The sequence below is a fragment of the Gossypium hirsutum genome, chromosome A09, assembly GCF_007990345.1.
Source record: "Gossypium hirsutum isolate 1008001.06 chromosome A09, Gossypium_hirsutum_v2.1, whole genome shotgun sequence".
Lineage (NCBI taxonomy): Eukaryota > Viridiplantae > Streptophyta > Magnoliopsida > Malvales > Malvaceae > Gossypium > Gossypium hirsutum.
This window is the reverse complement of record NC_053432.1, coordinates 73,984,289-74,003,060: the sequence shown is the minus strand read 5'-3', so window position 1 is coordinate 74,003,060 and position 18,772 is coordinate 73,984,289. Positions and strand designations below refer to the sequence as shown.

The 18,772-nt window shown below is 34.9% G+C and overlaps 2 protein-coding genes and 1 pseudogene across 14 annotated transcripts; 2 read left to right on the top strand and 1 right to left on the bottom strand.

Moving 5' to 3' along the window:
* The first annotated feature begins 12,531 nt into the window (after window positions 1–12,531).
* LOC107896323 (pentatricopeptide repeat-containing protein At5g18390, mitochondrial) lies at window positions 12,532–16,485 on the top strand. 13 transcript variants are annotated; one of them, XR_005901213.1, is made up of 4 exons: window positions 12,532–13,344; window positions 13,491–13,666; window positions 14,525–16,018; window positions 16,210–16,485. XR_005901213.1 is itself a non-coding variant. In XM_016821478.2 (3 exons), exon 3 carries the CDS (start codon window positions 14,775–14,777, stop codon window positions 15,933–15,935), a length of 1,161 nt encoding a protein of 386 aa, XP_016676967.1. In that variant the 5' UTR covers window positions 12,532–13,344; window positions 13,491–13,666; window positions 14,525–14,774; the 3' UTR covers window positions 15,936–16,152. The 13 variants fall into 13 exon arrangements, 8 of the variants coding, with proteins under 8 accessions (XP_016676967.1, XP_016676964.1, XP_040932631.1 ...); XR_005901212.1 differs by having other exon boundaries at window positions 14,501–16,018; XR_005901211.1 differs by having other exon boundaries at window positions 12,532–13,666.
* LOC107895413 (iridoid oxidase) lies at window positions 12,598–14,623 on the top strand. Its single transcript, XM_016820699.1, has 2 exons — window positions 12,598–12,915; window positions 14,477–14,623. Exons 1-2 carry the CDS (start codon window positions 12,598–12,600, stop codon window positions 14,621–14,623), a joined length of 465 nt encoding a protein of 154 aa, XP_016676188.1.
* A 683-nt stretch (window positions 16,486–17,168) lies between the features above and the next one.
* On the bottom strand, window positions 17,169–18,468 carry LOC107896322 (secoisolariciresinol dehydrogenase-like; annotated as a pseudogene).
* Between the last annotated feature and the right edge of the window lie 304 nt (window positions 18,469–18,772).

Genomic DNA, 18,772 nt, shown 5'->3' with positions numbered 1-18,772 from the left:
TATGGTGGGAACTAAGAGTCACCACACTTCTAATCCTTATCCAGTCCAGCCACGACCTCAATATCACCCACCTCCAAAATTTTACTATCCTCCCCAAAGCCCTTACTATCAAGCACCTCCTCCTTACCTCGTTTACGCCACAGATAGCCAAAGCTCATTTGCCATGTTCCCACCAAATACCATGCCTGCTCAAATTCAACCCCAAAATGAACAAAGACCGACAAGATCCAATTCTGAAAAACCCCAGTTCACCCCAATTCCCGTGTCATACAAAGATTTGTACCCAAAACTGTTGGAAAAACAATTAATATCCCCACATTATATTGCATCTTTGAAGCCTCCATACCTAAAATGGTATGATCCTAATGCCAGTTGTATGTACCACGCCGGAAACCAGGGGCATTCTACAGAAAATTTCCTAGCCTTTAAAAGGAGGGTTCAAGGTCTTATCGATGCATGTATTTTACGATTTGATGGTACTGGCAATACGGCTAAAAATTTGCTCCCTTACCACACTGAAGGGAACGTGAGCACGGTGACAAAAGAAGATAGGTGACGTGCCAAAAGTTGTGTTTCTGAAATAAAGACACCACTGTGAAAGATTTGGGAGGTAATGGTTGAAAATGGGCTGTTTTGTCATCCCAACAAAATTTTCAAAGAAGGAAATACAAAAAGCCAATGTTTTTGTGATTTTCATTGGATCGAGGGGCATGACATCCAGTCTTGTGAAAGATTCAGCAAACTACTTCAAGACATGATGGACAACAAGAAAGTTGAGATCCTTAACAAAATGAAAGAGGCCGATGAATGAGAAGTATGCACTTCTGAAAATCAATCATCAGTTTTCCCTTATAGTGCCGATCGACCGTTAGTGATTTATTACGATACAAAAAAGGAGCAAGTGAAACCAAAGATGATAATTGAAGTACCATCTCATTTCCCTTACAAAGACAACAAGACAGTACTATGGAAATACAATGTCAACATTATCATACCTGAAGGTGAAAAAGCTAAAGTCACGGCCGGAAATGTTGGCGAAGTAGGACGTTTCACCCGCACGGGAGGTGTTATTCTAAAGGGGTCGAACCAATGAAGAAGACTAATGACTTGAAGCAGAAAGGAAAGGCACCGATGCATGAGGACGAGGTTGAACTTGAGACTCCGTCCGAACAAGAAGTTAAAATACTTGTGAATGAAGAGGAAGCACATGAATTCTTTAAGTTCATCAAGCATAGTGAATAAAATGTCGTGGAATAGTTAAGCAAACAACCGACATGAATCTCGGTATTATCCCTACTATTGAATTCAGAACCACGTCGAAATGCTTTGCTGAAAGTGTTAAATCAAGCTTACGTGGCAAGTAATATATCTGTTAAAAAACTTGATAGGTGGGTGAATAACCTGAACACGGATAATTTTATTTCTTTCAGTAATGACGAAATACCGCCAAATGGTAGGGGCTATATAAAAAGATTACATATCACAACCCGTTGCAAGGGTTATATAATACCGAATGTGCTCATTAATAACGGGTCAGCACTCAATGTCATGCCTTTGGCCACGCTTTCTAGAATTCCAATTGATATATCTTATCTGAGGCCTTGTCACTCTACAGTAAGAGCATTCGATGGGACAAGGCGATAAGTCATAGGAAAAATTAAAATTCCTCTAGAAGTGGGCCCCTATATATATACATCGATTTTCAGGTCATAGGCATCACGCCTTTGTATAATTGCCTTTTAGGAAGGCCTTGGATCCACTCTGCTGGGGCAATTCCTTCATCTCTCCATCAAAAAGTAAAGTTTATGATTGATAGTCTTTTGGTCACTATCGTGGGTGAGGAAGACATTGTCGCATCTATCTCTGCTGATACACCATACCTCGAAGTAAGCAAAGATGCAGGAGAATATTTCTTTCGTTCCTTTGAATTCATCAATGTTACATTCGTTGCTGAAGGAAATAAAATTCCCATGCCTAAGTTGTCAAGGAATACCAAGATGGGAATTAAGTTGACTGTGGGAAATGGAGCCTGAGCGAGGAAAGGTCTGGGAGATATCAGTAATGGATAATTAGAGCTCTAAGACCAGTGCCCCATAAGGCTCGATATGGTTTAGGGTTCGAACCAGATATGCGACAAAGAAGAAAATAGTTGCAGAAAGATCGAGAAAGGCGAATTGCAAGAGCCTTAAGCCAAGAATTAGAATGGGAGCCCACGACGTACCTTCCTTTGTCAAAAATATTTACATCTGCAGGAATGAAATACCCCGGGGAAGATAATCCATGAAACACGCTGTTATTAATTGAAAGGGGTCTTCAGAATGTCAGTATAAATGTCATTGACAAAGGAAATAATGCAATTAAAGATGTTTCAATGATACGCCCTTGTCCTCCTGAATTCGTTTTGAACAGTTGGACTGTTGTGGATCTCCTTCTAGTTTCTAAGTCTTCTCTAGAGTAATGCTCAATGTTAACACTCTTCTTTTTGTGTGTCCCTAAGTAATAATAGGGATTCTTTTGTAAGAGCTTATGATTTGCTCTTTATCATTTAAATGAACATTAATGGAGATGCATTTTGTCATAGTCTTTTCATTCTCATTAACTTCATAATTTTCCCTCTTCTCACACCCTATCATTGCATATATCTCATATCATGCCATAATATTATGTTTGTTGGTCCCAACACTTTGATGCTCCTCTACAGTTTTCTTTTCCATTTAACTTTCAGGTGCTCAGATATCAACGATATGAACAAACCCGTTAAAAATCTTGAAATTGATTTCGAGAAGGCTATTTGTTTAGGAGAGTTTGAAGTTGAGGAAATGTTGAAGAATATGTCTCGTCTCCTGACTTACTAAGAATGGTAGAACAAGAAGATAAACAGATTCTACCTCATCAAGAATCTGTTGAGATGGTAAACTTCGAAAATTAAGAAAAGAGGCAAGAAGTGAAGATTGGGACCTCCATTTCAGATAACAGTAAACATGATTTGATCGCTTTGCTTCATGAGTACAAAGATGTATTTGCATGGTCGTATCAGGACATGCCAGGATTGGATGAGGATGTAGCGGTTCATAAACTCCCACTGAAACCAGAATGCAAACCCATTCAACAGAAGCTAAAACGAATGAGACCTAAAATGGTGTTAAAGATAAAAGAAGAAGTCAAGAAACAATTCGATGCTGGCGTCCTACAAGTCTCCAAGTACCCACAATTGGTAGCTAACATAGTCTTAGTACCGAAGAAAGACGACAACGTACGAATGTGTGTAGATTATCGCAATTTGAATCGAGCAAGTCCTAAAGATAATTTTCCTTTGCCACACATCGATACATTGGTGGATAATACAACCAAATGTTCATTATTTTCGTTCATGGATGGATTCTCGGGTTATAATCAGATAAATATGGCTCTTGAGAATATGGAGAAAACTACTTTCGTAACGTTGTGGGGAACATAAAACTACTTTCGTAACGTTGTGGGGAATATTCTGTTATAAGGTGATACCGTTCGGATTAAAGAACGCTGGGGCAATATATCAGAGGGCCATGGTGATGTTGTTTCATGACATGATGCACAAAGAAATAGAAGTCTACGTCGATGATATGATCGCCAAATCTAAGGGGGAAAGAGAGCATGTTGGGAACCTCAGGAAGTTGTTTGAAAGACTGAGAAAGTTCCAGCTGAAGCTTAATCCAGCCAAGTGTACGTTTGGGGCAACCTCGGGAAAATTACTAGGCTTCATCGTTAGCGAGAAAGGCATTGAAGTTGATCCAGATAAGATAAAAGCCATACAAGAACTACCACATCTGCGCACTCAAAAAGAAGTCAGAGGATTTTTAGGGAGGTTGAACTACATCGCTCGGTTCATCGCTCAACTTACCAACCAGTGTGACCCAATTTTTTGACTTCTTCGAAAACATAATCCGGGAGAATGGAACGAGGAGTGCCAAGTAGCTTTTGACAAGATAAAACAGTATTTGTCTAGTCCCCTGGTACTAGTACCGCCAACTCCAGGAAGACCGTTAATATTGTATCTGACTGTGTTTGAAAATTCAATGGGTTGCGTACTAGGGCAACATCATGAGTTAAGGAAAAGAGAAAAGACGATTTACTATCTCAGTAAAAAGTTCACAGAGTATGAGGCAAAGTACTCGTCAATTGAAAAATTCTGTTGCACTTTGGTTTGGGTAGTTCGGAGGCTCAGGCAATATATGTTGTATCATACGACATGGTTAATTTCGAAGTTGAACCCAATAAAGTGCATGATGGAATCACCTGCACTCTCAGGAAGAATGGCACGATGGCAGATTCTACTATCAGAATATGACATCGTCTATGTAAGCCAAAAGTCGATAAAAGGGAGCGCAATAGCTGACTTCTTAGTAACTCGAACAACGGAGGAATACGAGCCATTGAGATTTGATTTCCCAGATGAAGACTTGATATGCATTACAGGAAAAGAATGTGAGTCATCCAAAGAGAAGTCATGGAAGATGAGTTTTGATGGTGCATCGAATACATTGGGGCATGGGATTGGAGCAGTCTTAGTATCTCCAGAAGGGAACCATTATCCGTTCACTGCCAGGCTGAATTTCTTCTGTACCAATAACATAGCGGAATATGAGGCATGTATCATGGGACTTCGTGCAACTATTGAACGAAACGTCAAATCTTAGAGGTGTACAGGGACTCAACGTTAGTGATATACTAAATCCGTGGAGATTGGAAAGTGAGAGATTCGAAATTAGTTAAATACAACGATCTAGTGGCAGGACTGATTAAAGAATTCAAAGAAATAACTTTTAATTACTTTCTACGAGAAGAAAGCCAATTGGCTGATGCCCTAGCCACTTTGGCTTCAATATTCAAAGCGAACAGAGAAACAGAAATAATGCCTCTTCAATTGAGCATATACGAAGTCCCTACACATTATTTCAGCATTGAAAAAGAGCCAAACGGACGGCCATGGTTCCATAATATCTTAGAATATGTCAAGAATCAAAAGTATTCCGAACAAGCAAATGAGAACGATAAAAGAACAATCAAAAGAATAGCAGTAGGATTTGTTCTTGATGGGGACATTCTGTACAAAAGAGGAAAAGATCAAGTGCTCTTGAGATGAGTAGATGCTATTGAAGCCAAAAAAATAATTGAAGATGTCCATGAAGAAATTTGTGGAACACATGCCAATGGTTTCACTATGGCCAGGAAGATTATGAGACTCGGTTATTGCTGGCTGACGATGGAAAGTGATTGCATTAGTTTTAAACGAAAATGTCACAAAGGTCAAATTTATGGTGATAAAATTCATGTAGCCCCTTCGCCCCTTCCTGTCATGACTTCGCCGTAGCCTTTTTCTATGTGGGGCATGGATGTTATAGGGCCAATTTCCCTAAAAGCTTCTAATAGACACCGATTCATTTTTGTAATAATAGATTACTTCACGAAATGGATAGAAGCTGCTTCATTTGCTAATGTGACGAAGATTGCAGTCTGCAGGTTCTTAAAAAAAGAAATCATTTGTCGATACGGTTTTCCTGAAAGAATCATTTCAGATAATGCCTTGAATTTGAACAACAAGATGATGAAGGAAGTGTATGAACAATTTGAAATAAAGCATCATAACTCATCACCCTATCGCCCAAAGATGAACGGAGCTGTTGAAGCGGCCAACAAGAATATTAAGAAGATTATTGGGAAAATGACCGAGACATATAAGGACTGGCACGATAAACTACCATTCGCTTTGTATGCATATCACACATCTGTACGGACATCTACGGGAGCAACTCATTTCTCTCTGGCCTATGGAATGGAAGCTGTGCTACTTATCGAAGTTGAGATCCCCTCTCTACGGGTCTTAATGGAGTCGAAACTAGAGGAAGCAGAGTGGGTTCGAGCTCGATATGACCAGTTAAACCTCATCGAAGAAAAACATTTAAAGGCAATTTGTCACGGACAGATGTACCAGAAGAGAATGATCACGGCCCATGACAAGAAAGTACGGCCAAGAGAATTCCATGAAAGTGGGCACCAAATTGGGAATGACCATATGTCGTGAAGAAGGCTTTCTCAAGTAGAGCTTTGATTTTCACTGAGATGGATGGGAAAGAGTTACCTAATCTAGTGAACTCAGATGCTGTAAAGAAATATTATGCCTAACAAAAAAAAAATGATCAAGGTGAAAACTCGAAAAGGGCGTCTTGATGAACAAGAAAGGATTAGGATGAAAACCTGAGAGGGCGTCCTAATGAAGCAAACCTGGGCTTAAAGAGCAAGGCGATTTGAACGATGGGTCAAACGACAAGACTATAGTATTTGAAGCATCTCTGAAAGCTCGAAATCTTCTACGTAAAAAGCCATGCTTGAAAAGATTCTTGATTAAGTAACGTGGAAGAAATCATGCGTTGAATATCTAGAGCATTTGCGTTTACTGAATGCGATTCCCCTTTTTTTATTACACTTTTTACTATTCTTGGTTAACTTTCTTTATTTGTCACCTTTGAAATAAATAAATGGAGGTATCCCTTTTGTACCTACCTGACCATTTTCATGCACCTCATTGTATGGTTTATTTGAATGATAAATAGTAGAATGACATACTCTAAATAAAAGAAAGGTTGAGCATTACCCGGATGAGAATTCGATAAGTACGAGGCCTCAAAGCAAGGACAAAGTTCAACAAGGGGCAAAAGAGTGGTATCTGAGAAATACAGATTACTCGTAAAGCTGGAGAATGGGTACAAAGCCTAAAGAGAAAGTCAAGAATCGAAGCAATGAATGCAGATCATCACAAAAATCGTGACGAAAGGAGATATGCGACAAACAAATCCAAAATGCAAAGCATAATCATGTAGGCATACAGGCATTTAGGAAAGCATGTGCATATCATGATAACATCATGCATGACGTATGCAGGTACTCTAGCAGATCGAAAGGTTTTGATGATATTTATACTGGATCAAGGAAAAAAACACCTGAAGTTCCACTAGATGATATGTTTTGGTATCCAGATATTTTTATTTTTGTTGTTCAAAAAAATCAACTCATATTGCGAGAGGTGAGTTGAGCCTCGGGCCACATGCCGAGATATTTTCAATTTCTATTTTTAATTTCTGTTGTCCAAAAAAAATCAACTCATATTGCGAGAGGTGAGTTAAGCCTCGGGTCACACGCTGAGGTATTTTTAGTTCCTATTTTTCAAAAAATCAACTCATATTGCGAGAGGTGAGTTGAGCCTCGGGACACAAGCCGAGGTATTTTTAGTTCCTATTTTTCAAAAAAATCAACTCATATTGCGAGAGGTGAGTTGAGCCTCAGGTCACACGCTGAGGTATTTTCAATTCCTCTTTTTTTTTTAAAAGTCAACTCGTATTACAAGAGGTGAGTTGAACCTCGGCTCACACACTGAGGTAATTTTAATTTCTGTTATTCAATTTATGTTCCAAAAAATCAGCTCATATTGCGAGATGTGAGTTGAGCCTCAGGACACGCTGAGGTAATTTCAAGTTCTATTTTTCAATTTCCGTTTGTCAAAAATCAACTCATATTGAGAGAGGTGAGTTGAGCCTTGGCTCACATGCTGAGCTATTTTCAATTTCTGTTTTTAATATCTATTTTTAAAGAGTCAACTTATATTGCGAGAAGTGAGTTGAGCTCAGGATCACATGCCGAGTAAAGGATAAAGATTGGAGTTAATCGAAGACACAGATCTTGCCTCCTTGAAGTTGCAGTAGAGCTGATCGAGGTTGCAGTGGAGCACATTGAAGTTGCAGATCTTATCTTCTTGAAGATACAGCGAAGCAGATCAAAGACATAAATCTCATATCCCTGAAGTTGTAGCGGAGCAGACTGAAGACAACATATCTTATCTCTTTGAAGTTGCGGAAGAACAGATCACAGCAAACCTTATCTCTCTAAAATTGCAGTAGAGCAGATCGAAGCTACAAGTCATGTCTCTATGAACTCGCAGTGGAATGATCAAGGCAACAAGATGTGGTGGACTAGAAAGAGACTACCTGGATAGGAAGAGCACCAAAGAGGTCAAAACTCAGCAAGATCGGACAAATTTGGTCTTCTTTGAAAGTCTTTGCTCTATTCTCGTTGCACAATAATAAGCAAAGAGGGGCAGCTGTAGAAGCCCAAATTAGTCTGGGCCTTTTACAAAAATAAACCATTACAACTAAAATTTAACCCAATTCAAATCCCAAAGGCCTAAAAAAAAACCTAACTACCTAGCCCAAGCCCAATTAGCCCATTAGTCAAACTAAGGTTTCAGAAAAGTTGGAACCCTAGCCACTGGCAGCCACCTGCCTCCACCAACTGCCCTCTGCACCATCAGCTCTGCAGCACCGCCACTTGCACCTGCAGATTAGATGAAGAAAAGACAGAAATAATAAAAGAAAAAGCTTGTATAATGGCTATATAAAGCCAATCAAAAATCTGTTGTAGAGGAGGGAGAAAAATTTGAATTTTAGAAAACACATACATTATTTTAAAAACAAAAGAACAGTAGATCAATACCATAGATCGTTCGAATACCAAAACCAAGATCGAAAGCAAAAAAGGCGATTAATTTTTTTTACTGAATCTGTTTCTTTTTTTTTTTATTCTTTCTTTCCTATTCAAACACATATCCATATACATGTATATATTATATTATTTAACTAAAAAAAAAACAAGTTTTACCTTTTCCTGCCAAAGTGGACGGTGGTCGGCGACGGCGGCGCACGACGGTCCGGCGACAGGACAGTGACCAGCCCTGTGGCCAGAAATCGCCCATTCCCCTCTCTCTTTTTTTTTCTTCTTCAGCAGCACAAATGAGTTTTTTTTTGCTGAAAATGGCCCTTTTATAGCCTCCCAAAACAACGTCGTTTTGGGGGCTGCCTTTTAACCCCAAAACGACGTCGTTTTGCCCTTTACCTATGCACCGACCCGATCTAGGCCAGGATCCGCGTATTTTTTAGCGGAAGGGCAATTTGCGCATTTGGCCCTTCTGCTTTTTCAAGCTTTTGCAATTAAGTTTTTTTTTATTTTTAATTTGGCCCCGAAATTTATCGTGATTTTCAATTTAGTCCCCGCTGATGCGCTGTGTTTTGATGGGAAGGAATAATTGCTGTTTTGGTCCCCCTATGTTTTGCGCGCGTTCAAATAAGCCCCTTTCTTTTGTTTTATTTCGAAATTCGCCCAAAAACTTCATTTTTAATTCAATTTTGTCGTTTTTTTTACTTTTTCTCATTATTTTATTTTAATTTTAATATTATGTATACTAGTACATTTTATTACTATTATTATTATATTTATTATTTATTAGCATTAGTATTATTTTTACTTAATACTTATATGTATATATAATATAATATTATTAATAGTTTTTTTTGTTATTATTATTTTTCTTAATATTATATTATGTATATATTCTTTTAATATATTAAGTATATTTTAAATTTTATATTACGTATATATATACATTTTTTATACTATATTATGTATACATTCTTAAATATTATTAGTTATGATTTTTATATTTTCATATATATATATATGTCTAATGTTATATTACATATATACTTTAAATGCTATATCAAGTACATATATATTATGTACAATTTTTCTTAAATATTATATTATATGTATTTAAATACTAATACTATGTATATATGTTTTCAATATATATATATGTTTACGTATATATAGCGTTACTAATTTTCTTTTATTATTTTTATTTTCCCCTGTACATATTGTCGTTTATATGTTCTTATTATTACTATATCTATTATTTATTAGTATTTTACTATTACTATTATTAGTATTATTTTTTAATCAATACTTATATGTATATATTATTTTTTAATATTATATTTTTATATATTGTGTATATTCTTAATACTATATATTGTATGTATTTTTTTAATAACTATATTATATGTATATATATTATGTACGTATTTTTAATATTATTATGTATTTTTTAATATATATATGTATATTTATGTAGTATTATTAATAGTTGTTTTTAATATTATTATTTTTCTAATATGTATATATTATGTATATATTTTTAATACTATGTATATACTTTTTAATACTATTATTATGTTTATATTTTAACATATATACGTATGTATATAGGTAACATTATTAGTGTTTTTTTATATATCATGTTTCCGTCACTTTACTAACTATTATTATATATATATTTATTGTTTTTATTTTGTGTTTAACACTATTATTACGTTTAGTATCGCATGCATGATTATTGTTTTTAATATTATTATCATATTTATTATTTGCTTCGATGTATTTCTAATTCTTTTATTTTTTGTTTCTTACTCTCTGTATCAGTTTGATTTTCTTATTATATTATTAGCATATCATTTATTATTATTATTTTCTTTTTATTGTAAATATTGTTTTTATTATTATCCTAATGCTCTTATATTATATGTTAATATTTTTATATTCATTATATCATTGTTTGCACTATTTATTTATTTATGAATTTTTATTTAAAAAAATATTTTTATTCATTTTTTTAATAAATAAAGCAATGAACCGATTTAATAAGTCATCGATTTCATCGCTATGTTGGGTGAAATTCGTCGGCTTGTGTTAAAAAGGGGACGCCCTTCAAAAGAAACCGAAATTTTAAAAATTCTCGTGTTTTGACCAGATCACGATTAAAATTTAAATTGAACTCGTATTTTTGAGAATTGAGACAATACGTGTTTAATAAGATACCAATTTTGGGCGTCGCGGGGGTGTTAATACCTTCCTCGCGCGTAACCGACTCCCGAACCCAACTTTACTTTGGCTTTTGACGTAGACCTAAACTCGGCCTTCTTTTTGTTTTAAAAAAAATAAATTTTCTTTTCAAAAAAAGAGGATTTATTAAGTGTCCGATCACATCTAGGAAAAAGGATCGGTGGCGACTCCTTTTTTCTTTAAAACTAAAATCCCGTTTTCAAATTTTCAAATAATCGCCTCAACTAGCGACCAAAGCGAAATTTTTACGTCGCTACAGTAATGAAATAGGACTGTAATAGAATTGAATAAGCATAACAATGGTTTTGTTGGATGTAATGAAATAGCAAAAAACAATACTTGAATGACGAATATACCCTTTAATAAATTAAATTAATTAATTTATAACTTTCTCCTAAAATATTCTATTTCCCTAAAAGAGTGCAGACAAAAAAACCCAGAAAAATGTTGAAACCAAGCAATTAATAAAAAAAATGTAATTTTTTAAAAAAAGAAGAAGAAATTAAGATCAACATATTAGAGTAAAAGGCACGTCATCCTTCTACTACTAATGAGATTGATCATTTTAGTTTAGAAAAAAAAACCGATCATGGTGGATGAAATTGAAATTTTGGGACGTTGGTAGTCCTTCAACCAAATAAAACTCTTGAGCCTTTTATCCGCTTAATCTTCAACCTAAAAGCTTATGACGATCGATTTTTTATTTATTTAGATTTTGGCACCAGCCGCTACCTTCTTCCGCCATCATTGTAGCCCAAAACATCCTAAAATTTCTCCCGAATGTTTTTTATAATAACTTTTTTTTATTCTTTTTCTTGCGAATCATTAGAATATCACAAATCTAAGAAAGCAATCCACTATTACCTTCTTCTTGGCGTCCTCAATTGCCCCAACTTCTGGCCATATCCAAAACTCTCTTTTTTCTATTTCTGTTCTATTTTTGCTTTAGATTTCATTAACGGTTGGATAATACTGAACTTTTGTTTGAAAATTAGTGAAATCTTGAAGGGTATTTTGGGAATATATCATCTTTGATAGCGTTGAATGGCTATTCTTTGGATGGAGGTCAGAATACAAATCGTTGAATTCTATTCCATTGAATAGCAAATCCCATGAACCAAATGAAGGAATAAGAAATATAGCTGAATCACGTATCATTCAATTGGCTATTATAACCGACCAACCATACTATAAGTTTCAAAAAGTGTTGCCTTACAGATATTGGTTCCGCCACACAGTTAGGCATCACCAGTACATCAACTTTTTTTTGTTCATTTAAAAATAATAATAAACGGGCTCCGCCTTATATATTGGTAACAACCATAAAAAATGACTCTTTTTATTTTCTCTTTTGGTATATATCTGAAATTACAAATATTTTTTTAATTAATTTAAAAATTATTTTTTCTCCACTGTGAATACTTATATTCTTTACGAATATTTTAAAAAAATATACATGTATTATTTCACACAGTGACAGCACTAAAAAATTTTAATATATAATATTGGAAAAAGGGATGGCAGTAACTGTAGCAAACTCAAACATGCCGAATCTCTTAGTTTTCACAGTAACTGTAGAAATTACGTATATAATTTTCGTATATAATTTTTTTCAAACTTATTTCATAATTAATTAATATTTTAAGATTATTTTTATAAAAAAAATCCTTGGAGATAAGGTAAGGTGTGACTACCCATAACATGCCGAATCTCTTTCACATGGTTCAGGACCACACACGTCTATTTATAAAGTAAGTTGATCTCATCTCAATTGCTATGTATAATTTAATTTGATAAAAGGTGTAGTAGGAAACAGACCTTTCCACCCAGGAAATGGAAATAACCAGTATTTTGCTTCTATGTTTGATTCTTTTCTCGTTTTCAGCTTTAATTCAGCTCTCACGGGGAAAACAATCTCGGAAACTTAAAAATCTTCAACCACCAGAACCTCCAGGGTGGCCAATATTAGGCAACTTTTTCGACCTTGGAGCTGCGCCTCACCAGACCCTACACAAGCTCAAGCCTAAGTATGGACCGGTGCTTGGGTTGAAGCTTGGGTCAGTCAAAACTGTGGTGATACAATCTGCAATGGCAGCCTCTGAATTTTTCAAGAAACATGACCATGATTTCTGCGATCGTAAATGTCCCACTGTGTTGTATAATTATGATGCTTTCAAAATTTTACTATTAAAAAAACTCTAATTTTGTGCCATATATTGTATAATAAAATCATTAAATATCTAAATTATTTTATTTCTCATGATTTTTTAGTTTATTGTAGTGCCGGCAACAAAGTGCAAACATTTATCTAGTGTTTTATAAAGTAAACATGGGATAGGTCGAGTGTCCTTTCGCCTAATCTAATAATGAAATGGATATTTATACTATTAGGCTCCGTTTGGAAGCCAGGAAAACATTTTCCAAAAAATGTTTTCCTGGTTTTACGGTGTTTGGAAGGTTGAAAACATTTTACATTAGAAAAATGTTTTTCTAGGCACGGGTAAAATGACCTACAATTTGGGGAAAATGTCTTACTGATTTCATTTCCGTAAGACATTTTCCATCACCTTCTTCATCCAGGTAAGTCTTCTTCTTCTTCTTATTCCGTTCTTCAACTTTTTCCATCTCCTTCTTCATCCAGGTAAGTCTTTTTCTTCTCTTCCGTTCTTCAACTTTTTAAATATTTCTTCCTTTTTTCCTTACCATCGCATATCTTCTCTTTTCAGGCAAATTTTACATGCTGCTGTTTCAATTCCTATCTTTCTCTCTTTCTCAGAATCTCTTTCTCAGTTCAAGGCCCAATACCCAAACTTCATATTTTCCTCTGGTTTTTAAGTGTCTCTGAAGTCTTCACGCTCTCACTCTCTGCAATATCCATCTCTAGCAGCCACTGAGAAAGGAGGTGTGTTCTTTATTTTTTATTTTTTCTCATGTATTTTCCTTATTTTCCATTTTACTTCCAACTCCAACTCTCAAGCTTGTAGATTTAATTGAGTTATTCAAAACCTCTACCTTTAAGCTTCTGTTCGATTTTCTTTAAGATTGTCAATCTCTTCTTTGATATAAGAAGTTATATACATGGGTTAAAAGTGATAAATTTATTAGTGGGTATTTATCTTTAATGGATAAAACCAACTTCTTTTCTTAGAAAATGTCATTTTCAATTTTGAGCTTTGCTTTCTCAAACTGGGTTATGTCTAATAGTTGTATCCGACTGTTAAACTATGCAGGCAATTTTATGGAGCTATTTGTTTTATGTTATTTGGTTTTTTTTCTTCTTTAATTGTTCTGTTTCTATGGGTTACCTACGATGCCTTGTTGTTGAAAGCTTGAAAACATGCTCAATTTGAATGAACATGAGAGTGGAATAAGAAATTTACAAATTCAGTTCATCATTCAATTTTAGATATCAAACAAGTTGCTAATGTGAAATGATTTTAAGAAATGCCATTTTCTGATGCTCAGTATACCATTTTTATGCATTTCTCTTTGGTGTTAGCGAAATGTAGCTCAAATTCTTTTTGCCCTAGAGGGTTAGGTCTAAAAAAGCAACAACTGCAAAACTTAGGACTCATAGAAGTGAATTTAATATGTTTTTATGTTAATGTATGATAAAAGTGAGTTTTTTTACAATTGATTTTAGTCATCTTGTCTTGTTTCCTTTTCAATGTGGTACATGTGATTGGTATTTTTTGTTTATTCCTTGTTATAGTACGAAAGTTCTTTGAACTTGCAGCATAATATTCCTCTGTTGGTTCAGTCAATTAATGAGTATCAAGGTGGAAATGGAGGTTACTGGATTGTAATTTCTACTGCAAATACTTCGGTCTGCAAAGCTGCTCCACAAATATGGAAATAGATCCCAGAACATTCTCTGTTCCTTTAGGACCCTAACATCAGTAACTTCTCTCCAAGGTACTTCTGTTTCGAAAGATGACTATTTTGCAGCTATCCACAACATTTCCAACATCGATCGTTGTGAAGTTCATCCAGAGCACACTCTCAGCCGTATGAACCTTTCTGTGAACTCTGAACTTGTATTCTGCGTACTTCGTTACTGCTCAAACTCCCCTACAGAATCTCTTCGCTTTTTCTCATGGGCCCATTCCCACTACACCCACACCTCCGTCGAATTTGAGGAGCTAGTCAAGATCTTTATTCTCCATAGGAAGTATGAATCCATGTGGAAAACCATTCAACAAATGCAAAAGCAGCAGCTTAGCCTTTCTTGTGATACCCTTTCATTTATTATTGAAGAGTACGGGAAGAACGGCTTCATAGACCAGGCTGTGGAGGTTTTCAACAAAAGCACTAATTTAGGTTGCAAACAGACCGTTAGCGTTTACAATTCATTGCTCTTTGCACTTTGTGAGGTGAAGATGTTCCATGGAGCATATGCGTTAATCCGAAGGATGATTAGAAAAGGTAAGGTACCAGACAAGGGAACATACACAGTTCTGGTGAATGGATGGTGTTCCTCCGGGAAGATAAAGGAAGCGCAAGACTTCTTGGAGGACATGAGTAAGAAGAGGTTTAATCCTCCAGTTAGAGGTCGAGATTTGTTGATAGAAGGTTTGTTGAATGCAGGTTATCTTGAATCAGCCAAGAAAATGGTAAGAAGAATGACCAAGGAAGGATTTGTGCCTGACATTGCTACATTTAATTCTTTGGTGGAAACAATCTGTAAAACTGAGGAGATTGATTTCTGCATCGATATGTATCATAGTGTTTGTAAATTGGGGCTTTGTCCGGATATTAATACTTACAAAATATTGATACCTGCAGCTTCAAAAGTCGGTAGGATTGATGAGGCATTTAGAATTTTAAATAATTCAATTGAACAAGGTTATAAACCATTCCCTAGTTTGTATGCACCTATAATCAAAGGCTTGTGTAGGAAATGGCAGTTTGATGATACATTTAGCTTTTTCGGTGAAATGAAGATCAAGGGTCATGCTCCAAACAGACCGGTCTATACAATGTTGATAACAATGTGTGGATGTGGAGGCAGATTTACAGATGCAGCAAATTATTTGGTGGAGATGACTGAGCTGGGATTAGCACCAATTTCAAGGTGCTTTGATATGGTTACCGATGGTTTAAAGAATTGTGGGAAGCATGATCTGGCTAAAAGGATAGAGCAGTTGGAGGTTTCCGTTCGACGTGTTTGATGCTACAATTGAGAATTGAAGATTATAGCAAACCCCATTTTCACAATACTTGACAGCTCAATGTAGCTATTAACTTCTGAAAGGTCAGTTGTTTCGGGATTCGTTTACTTCTAATTTAGTTCTGATTCATTCTTATTTCTAACCTTGTTCGATACTAGTTATACATTTTAAGTTCTACCACACAAAAGTCTCATTGAGAATTACGTGGTTACTTCTATCTCTCGTATTTCTGCATTTAAGCTTCGACCAATTTACTTAATGAGGCTTAATTCAGGCCTTTCAAGAACAATTGTGTCAAGTCGTTCTTGCCTAGCAAATCAGAATAGGAGCTTAGAGTAACATCTAACAGACGGACAGCTCCAGCATTAACTGTTTGGTGAAAATGTTAATGGTAGTGCAATGTCGAAGTATTTTCATGGAAGGTGTTAAGAATTAATGTTATTGGGATTATTAATTTCTAGTATTAATTGTGGTTTGGAAGTTAATTTATAATTATTCAATCCTTGTTTTTTTATTTTTTATAACACAATTACAAATAATATATTTGACTTTGGTTGTTTTCAATTTATGATGGTTAATATTCTAGTTTAATAATTGAGCATTATTATATACTTAAAATGATTTATTTATTTATAAATAAATCATTACAATATATGTAAAAACAATTTAAAATATAAATTTATTAATATATATATACATATATATAATAAACTCAATCAAACAATGAAAATATAATAAATTCTTAAATATATAAATTTCTTAAAACAGCTTTTCAGGAAAATATTTTCAGGAAATCTGCCAAACAACAGAAAATATTTTACATAGATTCATCCAAACACCAGAAAAGTAAATCATTTCTAGAAAATTAAATCATTTTTCAGAAATTATTTTCCGAAAAATATTTTACTGGCAAACAAACTAAGCCTTAATCATTCAATTTTTAGTATATTTTATATTTTTTTTTACGATTTTATAATTTTTTTATTTTTAATAAATCTTAATTTTTTTTATATTTTAAATAATATTTATAATATCTATATTTTTATTAGTTTTTTTAGTATATATCATGTCGTATGATTGACATGTGATGACTTTAATTGAGAAAAAATTAATCATTCAATTGTGTTTGTGTGGATTAATAAAAAATTAAATAAGTGGTTGTTTGTTTTGGTTGTATGATTGAGGACGTTACTAGGCTCAATAACCCATTTTCTGATCTCATCTGCTAAAGGATTAAAGACTCAAAAGGTTTACATTGTCAATTTCAACTAATAAAATAGAGTTAAAAATCACATTATAGTACGAAGGTATTAGAGGTTTTTCACCCACCAAAAGAAGTAAGGGGGAGAGGAGAGTAAACATAGCTTACATGTACACATATGTGTATTTATCAAGTTGGCTACATAAATATAAATTCTAAACCCTAATTTATTAGCAGAATGGTTGTAATTCAGGAAAATCCTGCTTTCCATGTTTGATTGTTGAGACTATAACCTCCATCCACAGGTAAGTTGACGCCATTTAGATACTTGGCGTCGTCACTTGCCAGAAACAAGGCAGCCTGAGCGACGTCACTCGGTTCCAATATGGCCCCTTTTAGTACTCCTGCGGCAGATAATATCCCCTCAACCTTTTCCTTTTTTGAAACTCCTGAGGTCTTTTGGAACAACGGGGTGACAATTGCATAAGGAGAAATGCAATTAACTCTAATCCCATACTCACCTAACTCCACTGCCAAATTTTCAGTCAACCCTACCACAGCATGCTTCGATGTCGTGTATGCATGTGACAGACCCATGCATATCTTTGAAACTATACTAGCAGTGAAAAGAATGCACCCTTTCTTGGCTGGTATCATCACTCTAGCACCCAAGAATCCAAGAATCCACCTAACACGTTTACATCGAATACTCTCTTGAAGTTATGGAGATTGGAAGCAATAAGCCTTGGTTCCGCCTCCCCTGCTATGCCTGCGTTATTGAACATGATATCAAGGTTTCCGTACCTAGAGACTGCGGTATCCACGGCGTTTTGAACATCCGATTCAGATTTTACGTCACAGTGGGTATAGCTGACGGTTTCTGGGCTTCCAAGCTGTTTGCAGAGGGATTGGCCTAATTCGTCTTGGATATCAGCAACTAAAACCGTTGCTCCGTGTTCAACGAACACCCTGGTTGTGCTCTCTCCGATGCCGCTGGCGCCACCGGTTATCAATGCTACCTTACCTTCTAAACTGTATCAAACAAAGTGTGGTTTATACTTTATACAAAACCTAATGATCCAATCTATCCTTTTTATTTGAAACATGGACGCTCTTTTTTTTTTTTTAAAATATATAACATAGGAAACAGAATTTAAGGGAAAAGAAACAATTTACCTCTTAGCTACCGAAGACTCGCCACTCATCATAGCTCCCGGTTGTTTGGTGCTTTGTGTTTCACTTTCTTTGTTGTTTGTTTTATATGCTCAAGTAGCGTGTGGGGATGATGTTTTAGATAAATACTTATTTTGCTTTTGTGTGGATGACATTTTTCTCTTCTACGTAATCGTCATATCTATGACAGAGAGAGAGGAAGAAAATATGACATTCAATACTTTTATACTATATCAACAATTTCATCCTCATTTTTAGGATTTTAATTTAAATTTAACTTTTTTCTTTTCGAGAATCTAAATTAATGAAATAGCTATGCTAATTTTGAGGCAAGTAAGATTAGGAATTAAACTTTCTTTCAAGGATAATTGTGGTAATGGCTAAATAAATTTTTATTTTTTTTATTTTTATCAAAATTATTTATTTAATGTGTTATGTTGTTTTTCATATTATTTTTGTGTTT